Source organism: Castor canadensis, chromosome 1 (assembly GCF_047511655.1).
Source record: "Castor canadensis chromosome 1, mCasCan1.hap1v2, whole genome shotgun sequence".
Lineage (NCBI taxonomy): Eukaryota > Metazoa > Chordata > Mammalia > Rodentia > Castoridae > Castor > Castor canadensis.
The window spans coordinates 194,760,559-194,777,877 of record NC_133386.1 but is presented as its reverse complement, the minus strand read 5'-3'; the positions used below and the strand labels follow the sequence as shown (position 1 = coordinate 194,777,877).

At 34.7% G+C, this 17,319-nt stretch overlaps 1 protein-coding gene and 1 pseudogene across 1 annotated transcript; both read left to right on the top strand.

The window, feature by feature from the left end:
- The first annotated feature begins 4,998 nt into the window (after nt 1–4,998).
- Nucleotides 4,999–7,327, top strand: LOC141418884 (melanoma inhibitory activity protein 2-like). The gene is given in 3 exon segments (XM_074061194.1): nt 4,999–5,090; nt 5,961–7,094; nt 7,096–7,327. Coding segments are annotated over 3 exon segments (1,458 nt in total).
- Nucleotides 7,328–8,027: 700 nt separating this feature from the next.
- Nucleotides 8,028–8,094, top strand: LOC141416547 (small nucleolar RNA Z39; annotated as a pseudogene).
- The last annotated feature ends 9,225 nt before the right edge of the window (nt 8,095–17,319 follow it).

The window sequence follows — 17,319 nt, the reverse complement described above, 5'->3', positions numbered from 1 at the left end:
CACTAAAGATATTGAATTTGGGGTGGTGATTGTTCCTAAATAGTTATTTCTGTATATTTATGGTGGCTGTGATCATCAATTTTGAGTGCTTCTGCAGGTACTTCTATTCTCCATGAGTTGTGCAAGAAGTTGGGCCAAGTGATTTAAACACAATGAGTGAATGATTTGCTACTGAACCATACCTCCATTCCCCTGGTGAGAAACTGCACCACAACCCTGTCAACACCTAGTCCTCTGTAAATATTGCAAATAATTCAACTGAAAGAACATGTGAGATTAATAGTCTTTCATCTCCAACAAAAGACTTGGCCACAGAAGTATAAATACCATTGCAGAAACAAAAGAAATATGAAAAAGCAAGGCAGCGTGACTTCTACAAAAATCAACCTTTCCACAATAATGTATTCTAATGACAGTGAAGTTGATGAAATCCTAGACAAAGAATTAAAAGAATGATTATAAGAATGCTCAACTAAATCAAAGAAGAAATTAATGAATACCCAAATCAATACCAACAGAATACAAATAAAAAGCTGAATGAAATAAGGAAGACAATGCAGGACACAGAAGAGAAATTCAATAAGGTGCATTAAATCAATTTGTCCATACTGATCTCAGATCCTATTTTGAAAAGAAAATATCCCATCCCTCCCCCATTTTCACAGGAATTGGGGTTGCATTTCCAAAGTCAGACAGACATTTTTCTCAGCCATGCTCAAGATGACTATCCTGACTCACCTCTGGCTGCTCAGTATGATGGAGACTTTGTGTACTTTACCAACTTTTTCCTCTCTGAGTGTTACAGGAACAAAGCTGCTAATCAAGCTGGGAAAAATGTGAGTGCCAGGCATGGGAAATTTTTCTTTTGTACATGTGTTTTGTGCAGTGGTTTGATTTTACTAGTTTGTGTAGTCTGTGGAAAATAATGATCCTTTTCATTACAAAGGTAGCATAAAAACTGGGTTAGATAGACATCCTTATGAGGTAACACATTTGCTGCCAAACCAGAGAAACAGAGAGCACAGGGCAAAGGCTGCTGTAATGACAGTGGAGTGGTATGTGGTTTCAAAGGCTCCTATTCTAACCTGAGGTCTTCCAAACTGCCAGAGGTCCTGTCCTAGGTCCCTTTTCCTCACCTCTCCTCCCCTTTCAACTCCTGTTTTAACATCTTGTATTCTGAGAAAGGGCCTGAGATGTTGGCTCTGGAGACCTTCATGCACTTCACTACATCCATTCTCAAATATTATATAGACCCCCATCCTCACCCAGGAGCTTCTAGATAGAAATAAGAAGGAGATTCATGAAAACAAATAAATGGTCAGGCTCCACCAGACACCCGTTGACCTTTTAAGAGCTCCCACACACACCTTCACCAGCCACAATAAAAGGGCCTTCACTAGCTCTCAAAATGATATTGTATTTGCTTCATAAACACACAAAAAAGCAAATTACATTTGTTTAGAATACTAATATATTCTTATATATGGCTTAAATATGAATATACATCCTTGCATAATCTATATCCTTTAAACAAATTTTCCATTTGTATTCTTCCAACAAGAGCAGCATTGTAAATCACTCCAAAACACTACAAATGCTAATGGGTGCATTAATGTATTCTACCAAATGTTTATAGAAGATGAAATAGTATTTTTGCACAACTCTTTGTTAATGTAAAAGATGAGGCAAAATTCCCAAATCATTTTATGTACCAGAATGTTCCTGATGCCAAAGCCAATTCAAGACATTATGGGAAAGGAAAATCATGTACTAACATTCCTCACAAACTTTATCACAAAACTATAGTAAAATAATTGCAAATGGAACTCAACAATACATCAAGAGGTTAACAATTGATGACTAGGTTAAAAAAATGTACTATATATACACAATGGAGTATATTCAGCCATAAAAAAATTAAATTATGCCCTTTGTAGGGAAGTGGCTGGAACTGGAGATCATCATGTTAAGTGAGATAAATCAAGTTAAAAAGAGAAATATGACAATGTTTTTGCTCATACATGGAATCTAGACCTAAAAAAATAATAATATGACATGATTGTAAAGGGAGAACTCTTGGTAGTAGAGGGGTGTAAATGGAAGAAACAAGTGAGTTGGCAAAGGGAGAGAGAAGGTGACAGAGGTAAATATCAAAGAAGTATATTATATACATTATGAAAATGACATAATGAAACATATTAAAAACTGTTTTAAAAAGAAGGTTAAAGAATTTAGGTAAGAAAGAGTAATATAGATGGGCGATTTTGATCAAAGTACATTATATACATGTTGTAAATATCACTATGAAACCCCTTTGTACATTAATTTATGAGAATAAAAAAATTTAAAGGCTCAAATATTAACCTGATATGAAAAATGAGGCTTATCTTGGGAGTTAATAAGTATATCAACAAAACTTAAACAATGCAATTCAAAGTGTCAATAGACTAAAAAAGAAAAGATATAATCCTATCAGTAGATCGACTAGTAAACATAAGACAAAAATCATTATTTACATTGTTCTGTTAAAGAAAGAATAATTATATTATGTCAGTTGAAAGTAATAAAGAGCCCACTATAGAGTACACTGATATGGTCAACTTGTTTTTCACAGGTATTCTAAGGCTATTTTAATGAGAAAATATAATCTTTTCAAACAAATTTGCTGAAATAGTTGAAAAACTACATGCAAGAATATGAATGAATATAGCAGACTCCTAGAAAACTTAATCCTACATGGTTCATATATGTACATGCAAATGCAAAAACAAAATTATGCAACTTTGAGAAAAATCTTGATTTTATACATTGTGACATTGGATCAGGCAGTTTTTTAGTATGATACCAAAATCCATCAAAAAAAGTTAATGAATGTATGGGCTTTCATCAATTGCTATTTGAAAGATAGTGTTAAGAGAATTTTAAAAATCATACACACACTAGACTGAGGCTTCATGCGAGAAGGTTCACCAGGCTATTCCATGTAATGTACAGATTTTAAGATCAAAGGCCAAAGACCAGATAGGACAGAATAAGAGAATTCACTGGCAGCACATCTGCACTATGAGAAGGATTAAAGGAACTTCATCAGGGAGGAGGAAAATGACACCTGATGGCAATTCAGATCTGCACAGGAACAAAGCAGGCTATCCAGAGTAAAGTATAGAAGACTTTCCCTCCATGCTTTAAATTTCTTTAATGATGATTGATTAAAGGAAAAGCAATATATTATAGAATATATGACAAAAATAGGATAAAGAATGGAAAATGAAAGTGCTAGAAATATACAACTGTAGCATTCCTAAGCTGTATGTGAGATGATTTAATGTTATTTGAAGATACACAATGAGTTTATGGTGTACATTGTAACCTACAGATCAAGCAGAAAAAAGGCAGAGGAGCATACATAAATAAGCCAAAATGAATATAAAATGGATGATTAAAAATACAGAATCCAAAAATGGCAAAGAGAATATATAACAGGTGGATAAGACAAAAACCAGATGAAAAGATAGAATATTTAAATGTGATGACACAGCAAAATATGAATGATCTAAGCACAATAGTTAAAAAGCAAATATTTTCATATTGAAAAACAAGTGAGACAGCTACAGCCTCTCTTCAAGAACCCATTTCATGTATAAAGTCACAGATAGTTTAAATGTAAAAGGCTGGAAAAGATGTCCCATGCAAAGGTAACCTGGAATGGCCTTATTATTATCACACAGTAAATGGCAGAGGAAAAAGCAGATTATATGAGATAAAGAGGGACACTTGGTAACACTGAAAAGATCAGTTTTTCAAGTGACTGCAACAAACTAAATGCAAATGGACCCATTTGCAGGGCTTCACAGCACACAAACTAAAAACTAGTAGAAGTGAAAGGAAAAATAGACAAATTCACAATTGCAGTTGGAGATTTTCATACTCCTTTCTCAGAATTGTTAAGTAGAAATTGGTAATTCTCCAAATACTTGACAATGCCATTTAACCAACTTAGAGAACAGTCCACCCAATGGTGGGGTGGAAAATTCTTTTAAAGGCCACAGAGATCATTCATGATGATTGTTAATCTAGAGTCAAATTCTGGATCATAAAACAAGTCTCAATACAATTTGGAAGGAAAGAAACCATATAGACTGGGTTGAATTGAACAAAATAAAGTATACTCACAGCTGGTTACATCAGGAAACCCCTTTGAACATTGACTTTGGGATTCAAAATTAAAGATAGGATTGTAAAATAGATACAGTGTGGAGTAGATACTTGTGGGATAGGGGAGAGTGAATGAAGGATGTGAAGGTGAGGGAATATGGTTGATGGACTTCATATACATACATGAAATAGAATGATGAAACCTCTTGCAAGTGATTTGAGTAGGGAGAGAGGGTGGGGGAGATGGTGAGAGTGGTCTAAATAATGTACAATGTAAGGCTGTTGCGAATTAGCACAATGATTCCCCCCTGTACAATGATATATTCTAATAAAGTGAAAACAAGAAGAACATATGAAGGTAGAATAATGAAAAGGAAAGTCTCTCTACAGCATTTCAAGGAAGTACCAATGGAACCAGTCTGATGGCAGCAGAGCAATTGTGTTGTGGTGCAAGGGGAATTAACACTGGTGTGATAGGTGTGAATAAACTGACTTGTCTGCAATGAAATCTATGTGCAGATTCAGTAATAAAAAATTGTAATTTCTCCCCCCCCAATAGTATTTTTCTTAGGCTGTATCTGTGAGGGTTCCTAGGTGAGCTTTAGGACATCTGAGATGTCCCTGTCCATTTTATGAAAGACAATGCCTACTCCTGGCCAAGGTCTGGCCAGTACCATATAAATCTCCCTTGTGGGCGGGGTAAACTGCATATTAACCAACACCCCTCTCCCCCAGCTCTGCAGTGGTCTGTTCTGGTGTCAGTGTTCTAGGCAGAACTTTGAGTGTTTGTTGTCTTTCGAGGCTCAGCCTGGCCTTGGCAACCACCAAAGCAGCCTTGAAGCTATGGATGTGCCCAAAGCTGTCCCTCTAATGCACTTGGGGCTGGTCCTGCAGGAATTTGGCAGGGTTATGACAACAGACCCTGCAGAACTGAGGCAAAAGCCCCATGATTTCCCATGGGAACTAGTGATATATGTAACTATTATTGGATTTTTCTCTATCCCATTGTTTTTGTGGAGAAGTTTTCAATCGGTTAGAAGCTGGCTTTACGCTTGAAGAGAAAAACAGCTTGCTCTAAAGCTTTCTACACTGATTGAAGAAAAATGTGAGCTACTTGAAAAACTTAGCCTTGTTGAGAAACAGCAAGAAGCAGCCTGTGGAAAGCTGGACATCTCCAAGCATAAACTGAAGGAAGTACTCCTGCTGGAAACAGACCTGATAGAAGAGAAATGTAAGCATTATACACAAGTTGAATTGAATGTGGAAATATAAAAAACCATACAGTGCCTAGAAGATGAACTAAAATCTCTCAAACCCAAAGTAGCTACAGCCAAAACAACCTTAAGAACACTTCGAGTCAGCAAAGTGAATCTTTTTTTTTAAGTAGATTTATTTGACTTTTTGACATGTTTTACTATATGTTAGTTGTTTTTTTTTCTTTTATTATTCATACGTGCATACAAGGCTTGGTTCATTTCTCCCCCCTTCCCCCACCCCCTCCCTTACCACCCACTCTGCCCCCTCCCTCTCCCCCCCACCCCCTCAATACCCAGCAGAAACTATTTTGCCCTTATTTCTAATTTTGTTGTAGAGAGAGTATAAGCAATAACAGGAAGGAACAAGGGGTTTTGCTGGTTGAGATAAGGATAGCTATACAGGGCATTGACCCACATTGATTTCCTGTGCGTGGGTGTTACCTTCTAGGTTAATCCTTTTTGATCTAACCTTTTCTCTAGTTCCTGTTCCCCTTTTCCTATTGGCCTCAGTTGCTTTTAAGGTATCTGCTTTAGTTTCTCTGCGTTAAGGGCAACAAATGCTAGCGAAGTGAATCTTAAGGACTCAACAGCACAGGCTTTGAGTGAAAATTTTCAGCTTCAGGAAAGCTGCAAACAGCTGTTCCAAGAAGCTGAAGTGTGGAAGGAACAAGTGAGTCAACTTAATAAACACAAAGTAACACTTGAAGAGCCTGGGACATCTGCAGCACAAATTCTAAAAGACAAAGATGATCACATCAGGTGGCTAAGTGAAGGCATTCGAAAGCTGAAAGTCTGGACCTTTGTTCTGGGAGAACATGGAACACATGACGGTGACTTGGACACAGCGATGAATCTTGGCCCAGAAAATCCTGCTCACTTAGATACTCAGACCAAAGGAGCTCTGCAGTGCCTGATGAATGCTATGAAGTTAAATGCTTCTTTAAAATCCTTGGAATGAGAAAGAGACCAAGTTTACACTCAGCTGCATGAAGTCAAGAGAGCAAGCAAAGACCTGACAGAACGTATTAAAAATGTCCAGAGCGAACAAGTCATTTTACAGTCTGAACATGCACAGTTTGAAATTGAAAATGAGAAGCTTCAGCAGAAAGCTAAAATAATTCCTGAACTGTTCGAAGAGGGAATGAAATTCTACAGGAAATTAATGGTAGAGGATCACCACCAGCGAGACGCAGAGGAGAAACTTCCCAAAGTAAAAGAAAACATCATCCACAAAACTGCAGAGCTGCAGACCTATAAGAAGGTAGCCAGAGAGCTCGAAGAAAAATTGGAGAGAACCAAACTTAATCACCAAAGGGAGATTATTTCCTATGAGAAGAAAGCTCACTTTAATTGGTTGGAGGCCCAGGATGCTGAAGAACAGCTGCAGTACCTTAGGCAAGTCAGTGCCAACAACAGACAAAAGTTAATGGAAATGGAGTTGGAATTGAAAATTTTAGAAGAAGATCTAAATGCATTTGTGGTTCCAAATGCAGCATGTGGCAGGGAACATTTTCCACGTGGTCCCTCACCATTGGCTCAACCTTCATCTGAAAGGAGCGCGTTCCTCTCTCCTATTGTGTCAGAAGGTCCACTTAGACCTCCATCTGTGCTTCAGCAGGGAGGAGGAAAAGACTCAAGAAGCCCCGATCATCCACTGGAGCATCACACTGGCAAGGAAAGAGGACTCGAGCTGTGATGGGTTGACTGGCCACCATGGAGAACCTCCTGAGAATGGGTCCCCGTGTCCTCCGTGCAAACAGGAGGGAAGGGTGACAATCCCTCCATCAGGACAACCACTTACTGACCCAGCTCCTCCTGCACACAATTCAAACGTGCCTGTTGAAAGCAAGGCAGTGGGCCCTGGTTTTGTTCCTCCACTCAGCGGTCCCTTGTACCCAATGAGAAATGTCTGTTGACTGGGTGGTTTCCCCAGTCATCTTACCCCAAGAGCTGGATGTCCGCCCACTGTATCCACATGATCAAAGTGGAAGTGAGTATTCTGCAGGTTGATTCCACCTTCAAATGATCCTGCTACTGACCTTCTAAAACCAGAAGAAACCTGGCAACATAAGGATCTTCTTCCAAAGTACTTCGGACTGCTCTCTAGTTTTCAATTTAAATTCCTGCTATTACCTACTTGTTATTCTTTACCTTAAATTGAAGATTAATAGAATTATAATTCTCAGAATACTATTGTGTAGATGATTTAACTATGAATCCTGTTATATTATTGCCATTATATTTTATTTAGATGGTATATTTTATTTTCATTTAAATCTAGATAGTATAAATATTTTAATTTGACTATTTAATCCTCTATTACATAAACATTAATTGCAGTCTTATGTATGTAACTTGCAGTGGGGATATTTTAAACCCCAGCAGCTTTGCCTTCATGCCAAGAATTATATTTACTATAATTGTAGACCAGAGATAAAGGAAGATCTCTTTTGAAAATATTTTTGACTCTGTCTCAGTTTCAGTTTAAATTACTACTGTTTTTAGTTATTACATTTTACCTCAAAAAAAAAAACACTTCACCTCAAACTGAAGGTTAATAGAATTATAATTGTCAAGATGGTATTTTATAAATTTATGATTTAAATACAAATCTTTTTGCAAATGATGAAGCAAATCAGTATGAATAAAGTCATGATACTGTATATGCTTTCTAAAATATGTAATAATCTTTTCATTTCAATTCTACTTTATTTTCATTAATTTGGACGGTATAACTATTTTAACTTGCTTATTTAATCCACTGTTGCAGAAAAAATAATTGGAGTTTTATGGATGTAATCTTGTAGTAGGGATAGTTTAAACTCCAAAGTCTGTGTCTTTATGCCAAAAAATCTGTTTACTGTATTATAGGCCAATGTGAAAGTGATATCTCTTTTTAAGGTATTTTGACTCTCTTTCATTTTCAGTTTAAATTAACTACTGCTATTTAGTCATTATACTTTATGTGAAGTTGAAGCTTAATTGAATTATAACACACAAGATACTATTTTATACATATATATAATTTAAATATGAATTTATTTTATTTATGTGATACATTTTATTATCATTTATTCTAGATTGTATAACTATTCTAATTTGATTATTTAATCCACTATGCAAAACAAGTTGGAGTTTTATGTATGTAATCTTACATACATAAATAAAGGCTCTGTCTTTATTCCAGGAAATGCATTTATTCTAATTGTAGACAAACATGAAAATAAAATCTTCTTTCAAAGTAAAAAAAAAAATCATATACACACTAAAAGAAATATTTTGAAATCACTTCTTAGAAATATTTGTAAACAGAATAGGTAAAGAATACTCAAAACTCAGTAATAAGAAAACAAATTAACTTTTTGAAATCAATTGCTTAAAGACTTAAACAAGATTTCCTTAAACAAGATATATCATGACAACAAAGCACATAATACTACACTTAACCTGATCAGAAATGCTAAATAATGATACTAAACAAGATACTCAAGAAATGAGATACCAAGACACAGAAAACCAAGTAGCTAAAGACAATTCTGCATCTGTGGAGATAAAGAGCTATGCACAGTGGGAATCAATTGGAGTTATGTTGCTGATGTGAGTTCAAATTAGTATACCACTTTTAAATTCGGGCCATTTCTTATAAAGCTAAGCATAAATTTACTCTACTATCCAAAAATCTCAATAAAATATATTTATTCAAATGAAATGCAAAGCTACACTCACAAACAAACCTGTATGCAGATGTTTATAAAAGTTTTCATTATAATCACTAGAAATGTGATACATTGACAATCTGTAGAGACTCAAACTCTGGAGCTCTGCTCAAGGAAAAAGGTCAATCTAACAATTATGTAACAAAATGTGAAGAAGTCAGTTTTAAACCTTAAATACTACATGAGTTCACTTATGTGAAATTTCTTTAAAAGACAAAACTACAAGGACAAGATCAGCTTTTGGCAGATAGTGGGGTTTGGGAGGCATCAGTCAGAGGGTTTGATTTTAAGATACCACAGGAGAATTTTGGAGAATGATGGAATTGTTTTCAACTCAATTGCAGTGAAAGTGACCTAATCATGTACATGTTCAACCACTGTCAAAAATGCATATTAAATTTTTGTATTCAAATTATATAATAATTTTTAAAGTAAGAAATGAAGCAGTATGAATATGTTACACATCTATATAAAAGCTTATGTGGTTACATGAGCCCAAAACTCTCAAAAGTATTGATTGAATGTTCTCTATTTAAATTATATCTTAAAATTTTAAAACAGTAATAAATGAAAACAAACCATACAGGTAGATCTCTATGTACTTAAAAAACCAAACTAGTTACCCACAGGGAATTTAATTGCATCTTTCCTAATGAAGTAGAATAAGGAACTATTTTTGTCCTCACAAAGGAACTGGTCCCCTAAGATTCTTATACCTCTAAAACTCTCTCCCACCTCCATAAATTGTTTTTTCTAAAATGCAACATATGTCTTCCATTTGCTTTAGAAGGAACAGACCATGGTTAGAGCTTCTTTGGCTATTTATTTACTCACCTAAATGTCAATAATCATTAGTACACATATTTTTCTTCCTTCAAAGTCAGGATTATTTGGGTATTCAACCATTGACAGGAAAAACAGCCTAAGATTAAAAATATATATTTAATAGAATTAAATGATAACCCTTTACTAAGTGGTTTTGTAGAACACCCCTTGTTTGCTTTTCATAGCAATTATATAATTCTGCCAACTATGTGATGTAAGGAAGAGTCTTAATATTACCGTGTGCATTTCACAAATAAAGAAATTGAGGTTGTAACAGGGTAAGTGACAATTTCAGGGAAACTTTTACACATGTATGCAAGAGAGATCTCCTCCAGTAGAGCTTACACATTCTCTCATAGCAAAATTTCAGCTCAATGGCTCAAAAATCAGGATTGCCAGTATTTCATTTCGAGGGGTAAAATAAGCTTCTTTTTCTCCCATCCATATTGTTAGTGAGAATCATTATACACATAAATTCAGTATGGCGGTTGATCTAATATCAATAATATGAGCGTAGAAGAGGATGTTATGAACATTTTTCTCTGAAACAGATGGAACACGTTCCCAATGATAAATATACCCTTCAGTGGGAAGTTCACTGATATTCATGAAACACTATACTGTTCCCAAAAGGGATGGCCAAAAATCTTAGGTAGAATGTTCTCTGGTTGAGTAGGTGTTATTTAGTATCTATTAGTCCGTCATTGCAAGGAAAGTAAACCTGAACAGCTTGAATTGAGAATTCTTTAAACTCCAGAAACCATCACAAACTACTTAGATTCTTACTACATTTTAGTGTTCTTTGTATCATAAACCCACCCTTACCTTTACATCTAGAAAAGCTGACGATGTGGTGGTTCAGGGAATGGGTTAAAATCAGCAATGTGAATGTGGAATGTACCTTACAGTAGACATGTAATCTTTAGAAATAACACAGCTTCTCAAATTCTCAGTTTCCTATTCTGTAAAGTATTGATATGTAATGTAAAAATTAAATGAGATGTATCAAATTCAAAATTCAAAATTATTTTATATGTGTTCATAAAATACAGCACTATTAAAAAGTTATAAATTATGTTGCCATATTATTGTTTTTGGCAAATACCTATAAGGACCAGAAATGTCTAGGATGATGCAAAATGATTAAGAGGAAGATGGCAGACAAGAGTCATCACACGGAATGGATATGCTGTTGCTAAAGCATTCAAATTGAAATGTAAATCAACTCCAACAAAAAGATCTTGCCACAAAAATATATATACAAGCTACAATAAAACCACCAATGTGTAGCTGCTCAACCCTCTATCTCCATGATTTATTTAAGGAATTACTAGAGAGAATAGAAATCACACACACACACACACACACACACACACACACACATACACACATACCACACACACAAATGCACACACATACACACATATACAACACAATAAAATAACTCATTTTGAAATTTATTCCATACCAGCTTTTGAATCAAGGAGTATGTTTTGCAGGAAAGACTTTTAAACTGAGAATCACTGGGATAAAATCACAGAAGCAGAAGTTTGTGCTCCCTCCAGAGGACAACTGGAGAATTGGTCCCTATTACTTTCATCCTGCTAACATTCCATAGTTTGCAGCTGTCTAAATATATTGTTTCTACATTCATTGCCACATTACTTTCTCCAACTTGTCATTCTCTCCCTTTTCCTCTTTTTATTTGAAATGAAATACAATTTATTCCTCTCAAGCATAAACGTGGGGATGAGGGGGTGTTTCAAGTAGTAAGACCACCTATCTAGTAAGTATAAGGCCCTGAATTCAAACACCAGTGCCATCAAAAAAAAAGTCAAGTACAAATGCAATAGCTTGCTTGTCTTACATTCACACTGAATTGCAGCCATCACTGTATGTCAGATTATAAAATGTTTTTGTTACCAAAAAAAAAAAAAAACTTGCCATTCTTGTGATCACTAATCTGCTTTTATCTCTGTGGATTTATTTATTCCCAGAGCATTACATAAAAGTGTCATAAAATATATGACACTTTTGTCTATTTTTACTTATCACAATGTTTTCAAAGATCACCAATAATATAGCATGTATTAGAACTTCATTATTTTATGGGTGCATAACATTCCATTGAAAGAATGCACTACATTTGTTTTCCATTCATTAGGTGATGGATCTTTAGATTGCTTATACCTTTTGGCAATTGTGAATGGGCCTTCTAAGAACATCATCTTCAAACATTTGCTTGAACACCTACTTTCAAATCTTTGAGTACGTAATTAGGAGTGAACAGTTGAGTGATATGGCAATTTAACTTTTTAAGGAACTGCTGTACTGTGTTCTCTTTTTATTATGAATTTAAAATTTTGTTTTTGAAACATCATCATACATTAATAATATGAGATGATTTCACTGTGGTAATTCCATACTGCCAATCTGTTTTCCATACAAGCTACACCATTGGGCATTCTGATCAGCAATACATGAGGTTTCAAATTCTCCTCTTTCTTACCAACACATATTGTATCACATGTTTCATAAAATCCATAGTACTAATTGTAAAGTACTATTTCAATGTGGTTTTTATTTGGAATTTCAAGTGATGAGTGATGTTGAACATATTTTCATATGCTTATCAGCCATTTGTTTATATTCTTTAGAGAAATGTTTATTAATTAAAGTCCTTTGCCCATTTTTAAGTTGTGTTGTGTCTTTTTGTTGTTCCTTTGTGGAAGTTCTTTATATATCCTGGATATTAAACCCTTAGCAGAGGTAAGACTTGTAAACATTTCCCCTATTCTTCAGGTTATCTTTGCGATTCTCATAGCATTCACTGACAGATTTTCGTTTTGATGAAACTCAAGTCACCAATTTTTCTTTGGCTTCTCACTCTTTGTGTTACATCCAAGAAACCACTGATAAAACTATGGTCAAGAATATCTTACCCATGTGTCTTCTTCTAACAATTATATAATTTAAGCTCATATATTTTAGTCACTGGTATATATAATTTGATCTTGTACCTTGGTGCTAGAAGCCCAATTTCACATTTTCTGCACATGAATTTCCACTTGTCCCAATACTATTTACTTAAGTGAATATGATTTTCCCCATTGAATACACTTGTCAACCTTGTCAAAAATCAATTGACTTTTATCTGGACTCTTAACTCTGCATCATTTGTCTCTATCTCTATACTTAATCCAGTAACACACTATAATGATTACTTTGGCTTAGTAATAAAATTTTAATTTGAAACTGGGTCCTCCTACATTCTTCTTTTTCAAGACTATTTTATTTACTAAGTACCCTTGCATTCAATATGAGTTTTTATTGACTGTTATACTTCTGAAAACAGGCCATAAGGATTTTGGTAAGGATAGCATTAAATCTATTGATTGCTTTGAAAAGTATTGAATTTAACAATGGTAACTGTTATAATCCATGAAAACTTAAACTATACCCACTTTTGTAGGTCTTCCTAAGTTCAGCAACTTTTTAGTTTCAAGGAATAAATCTCTACTTTTTGGTTAAACTTATTTCTGGATACTTGATTTAGTTAGTTACTGCAATAAATGGACTTTTTTCAGATTGTTTTCTGTCACTATGTAGAAATGCAATTGACTTCTGTTTGATGATCTTAAATCCTATCACTTAACTCAGTAAGTTTATTAGCTAATAGTTTTATTATGTTCTTTAAGATTTTTTGATAATTTTATATCATAAGAGAATATAGTTTTATTTCTTCATTTCTGGTTTGGAATCCTTTTATTTCTCTTGCCCCTCTGCTCAAGGAAGAGCTCCCTGTACAATTTGAACAGAGATGATGAAAGCAAGAGTATCTGCCTTATGTGTGATCTTTCTTGGGAGGTTTTCAGCCTTTCACTTTGAAGGGTGATATTAGCTGTGAGTTCATGTTTGTAAATGTTCTCTACAATTTAAGGATGTTCACCTTTATTCCCAGGTTTCTGAGTGGTCTTACATTTAAAAGAATTGATAGAATGGAGAACCAACAGGGACATAAATCTAATTTACACAATGGCTATAACTAAGAGACCAAGCCTAAGGGATCAAGAGTGGAGAAATGAGTGACAAAACATGAAAATATACATTAACAGCTATTTTATAGAGTCTTTTAATTGATGGAATAAATATTAGACTAGACAAAATTGAATTTGTAATTAACTTACAGAAGTAAGAGCAAAGAGATGGAAAACACAAAAGGTAATCTAAGAGGGACATGATAAAGTGGTGTTAGCAAAATGGTGTAGTGGGAAGGCTCAGCGTGGTCCCTCGTGGAAACACCAATTAACAATGACATACAGACCAACAAAAGTCGATAAGAAGTTCTGAGTTTAGTTCAATAATCACAGGAACTCAAACCAGCACAAAACTAATAGAAGCCATATTGAAACAAGCAAAAAGGGCAGCAATTTCACTTTAGTCACACCAGCCCCTCTCTCCACTGTCAAAGCTCAGATCAAATAAGAATGCCTCAATGGACAAATTCCCTCTCAGAGGCAGGAGGCGGAGGAAGGTGCATCCAATCTCCTCCTCTTTCAGCATGAGGTCTGAGGATCCAATTTCAGTGTCACTCTACCCAGGGGACTTATGAAACTGGCACTCGGGACCATAGAATTCAACAGATGCAAATCAATAATTATATGATATCCCACATTAACAGAAAGAAAGATAAAAGTCACAGGATTATCTCAATAGATCCATAAAAGGCATTTGATAAAATTATGCATCATTTAGTGATTTACAAAAGTGGCACTCAACAAACTAGGTGTAGAAAGAAAGTACTTCAATGGTATAAAGCCCAAATATGAAAAACCCACTGCTCACATCTTACTTGTCAGAATGTAACACACATTTGTGGCTGTCATTCTAGTTATAATTTGGAACTATCTATCATCAGTCTAACACTAAATTGTGCTGCATAAATTTGATAGTTTTTCCCTTTATAAAACCCTCCATCTCCTAACAATAGTATCCAGAATACCTCATAAGAGTTTAACTATATTAATTAGTGTAAATAGCACTAACTACTATACAAGCAAATTCTAATGCACAGTGGCATGATTGTAAAAGTTTTTCTTGCCCATTTGTTGTTGAATTCTTTGTTTAATGGAACTTGTGCAATGACTCAGTGACCCAGGTTTTTTCCTTTTAGTGGTATTAGTAAATTTATTCAGGTCTCATATAATTTATTTATTTAATAAGTATTCTTTGAGTCCTAATATGATGGTGTACTTTTAAATGTGAATTTTTGCTTTTCTCCTTTGGTGGTACTGGGGTTTGAACTTAGGGCCTCCCATTTGTTAGGTAGGTACTCTACCACTTGACCAGTGCCTCCTACCCTTTATTGCTTTAGTTACTTTCCAGGTAGGGTCTTAAGGTTTTGTCTGGGGCTGCATACCAAGTAGCTGCTATTATAGGCATGAGGGAACATGCTGAGCCTTACTTTTCACTTTTTGGGAGGCACATTTTATCTAGACATTCTGAAACATAGCATCCTAAGTGAATTAATATTTCTATATTCAATGAGACATTTTTTTCCAGTTTTTACTGGATGTATTTTATTGGTGTATATTAATTAACATAGTAAAAGGTATCATTGTGACATTTCCTTACATGCATAAGATACACTTTGATTAGATTCACCCTCCACTACTATCTCATATCCTCCTGTACCTTTCGCCTTTTGCCTTTCCACCCTCTCCCTTGTAGTTCCATCTACTTCCATGACATTTTGTTTTTGTTTGTGTTTTCCTCACCCTAATTTCCACTAATGAGAAAAAATGTGCAGAACTTCTCTTTGTGGAACTGTCTTACTTCCTTTAACATGAGGATGTCCATTTCCTTCTGTTTTCCCATACATGTTTCCATATGAATTTTAGTGTACTTTTTCCTATTTCTGTGAAGAATGTCATTAGAATTTTTATGGGACTTGCATTGAATTTGTATACTGCTATTGGTAGTATGGCTATTTTAACAATCTTTATCCTGCTGATCCAGGAGGTTTTTCCATCTTCTAGTGTCTCCTACAATTTCTTTCTTCATTGTTCAATAGTTTTCATTGTAGAAGTTTTTAACATGCTTTGTTAACTTTATGACTAGGTATTTTATTTGTGTAACAAACATATTCATGTTCAACAAGTCAAAGAACCAAACAGCTGCCAGAGCAGCAGAAATACTTTTAAAATTAAAGCATTTTTTGATGTGTTCATATATGAATATACTGTATTCATATATGAATATTACTGAGTTCTAATTCCATAATTTTCCTTTCTGCTAATGATTTGACATGGTGACTGCTCTCCATTCACTTTTTAAATTACATCTCAAACTCCTAGCAAAACAAGAACAAGCAAATACCAAAACAAATAGAAAGAGAGAAATAATTTTTAAAAGGCTGAAATCAATGAAATAGAAACCAAAACAAAATACAAAGAATTGATGAAACAAAAAGTTAGTTCTTTGAAAAAATTAACAAGACCAACAGAGCCCTAGAAAACCTGACTAAAATGAGGACAGAAAAAACCCAAATCAGTAAAATCAGATTTGCAAAAGGGGAGATAACAACAACACCATGGAAGTCCAGGAAACTATCAGAGACTACTTTGAGAATCTATATTCAAATAAATTTGAAAATCTTGTAGAAATGGACAGATTTCTAGATACTTATGATCATCCAAAACTGAACCAAAAGGACATTAATCACCTGAATAGATCTATAACACAAAATGAAATTGAAGCAGCAATCAAGAGTCTCCCAAAAAGAAAAGTCTAGGACCTGATGGATTCTCTGCTGAATTCTATCAGACCTTTAAAGAAGAACTGATACCAACCCTCCTTAAACTGTTCCATGAAATAGAAAGGGAAGGAAAATTGCCTAACACATTTTATGAAGCCAGTATTACACTTATCCCAAAACCAGGCAAAAACACCTCCAAAAAGGAGAACTATAGGGCAATCTCCTTAATAAACATTGATGCAAAAATCCTCAATAAAATAATGGCAAACCAAATTCAACAACACATCAAACACATCATTCACCACCACCAAGTAGGCTTCATCCCAGGAATGCAGGGATGGTTAAACATATAAAAATTAATAAATGTAATACACCACATTAACAGAAGCAAAGACAAAAACCACTTGATCATCTCAATAGATGCAGAAAAAGCCTTTGATAAGATCCAACACCATTTCATGATAAAAGCTCTAAGAAAACTAGGAATAGAAGGAAAGTTCCTCAACATTATAAAAGCTATATATGACAAACCTACAGCCAGCATTATACTTAACAGTGAAAAACTGAAACCATTCCCTCTAAAATCAGGAATAAGACAAGGATGCCCACT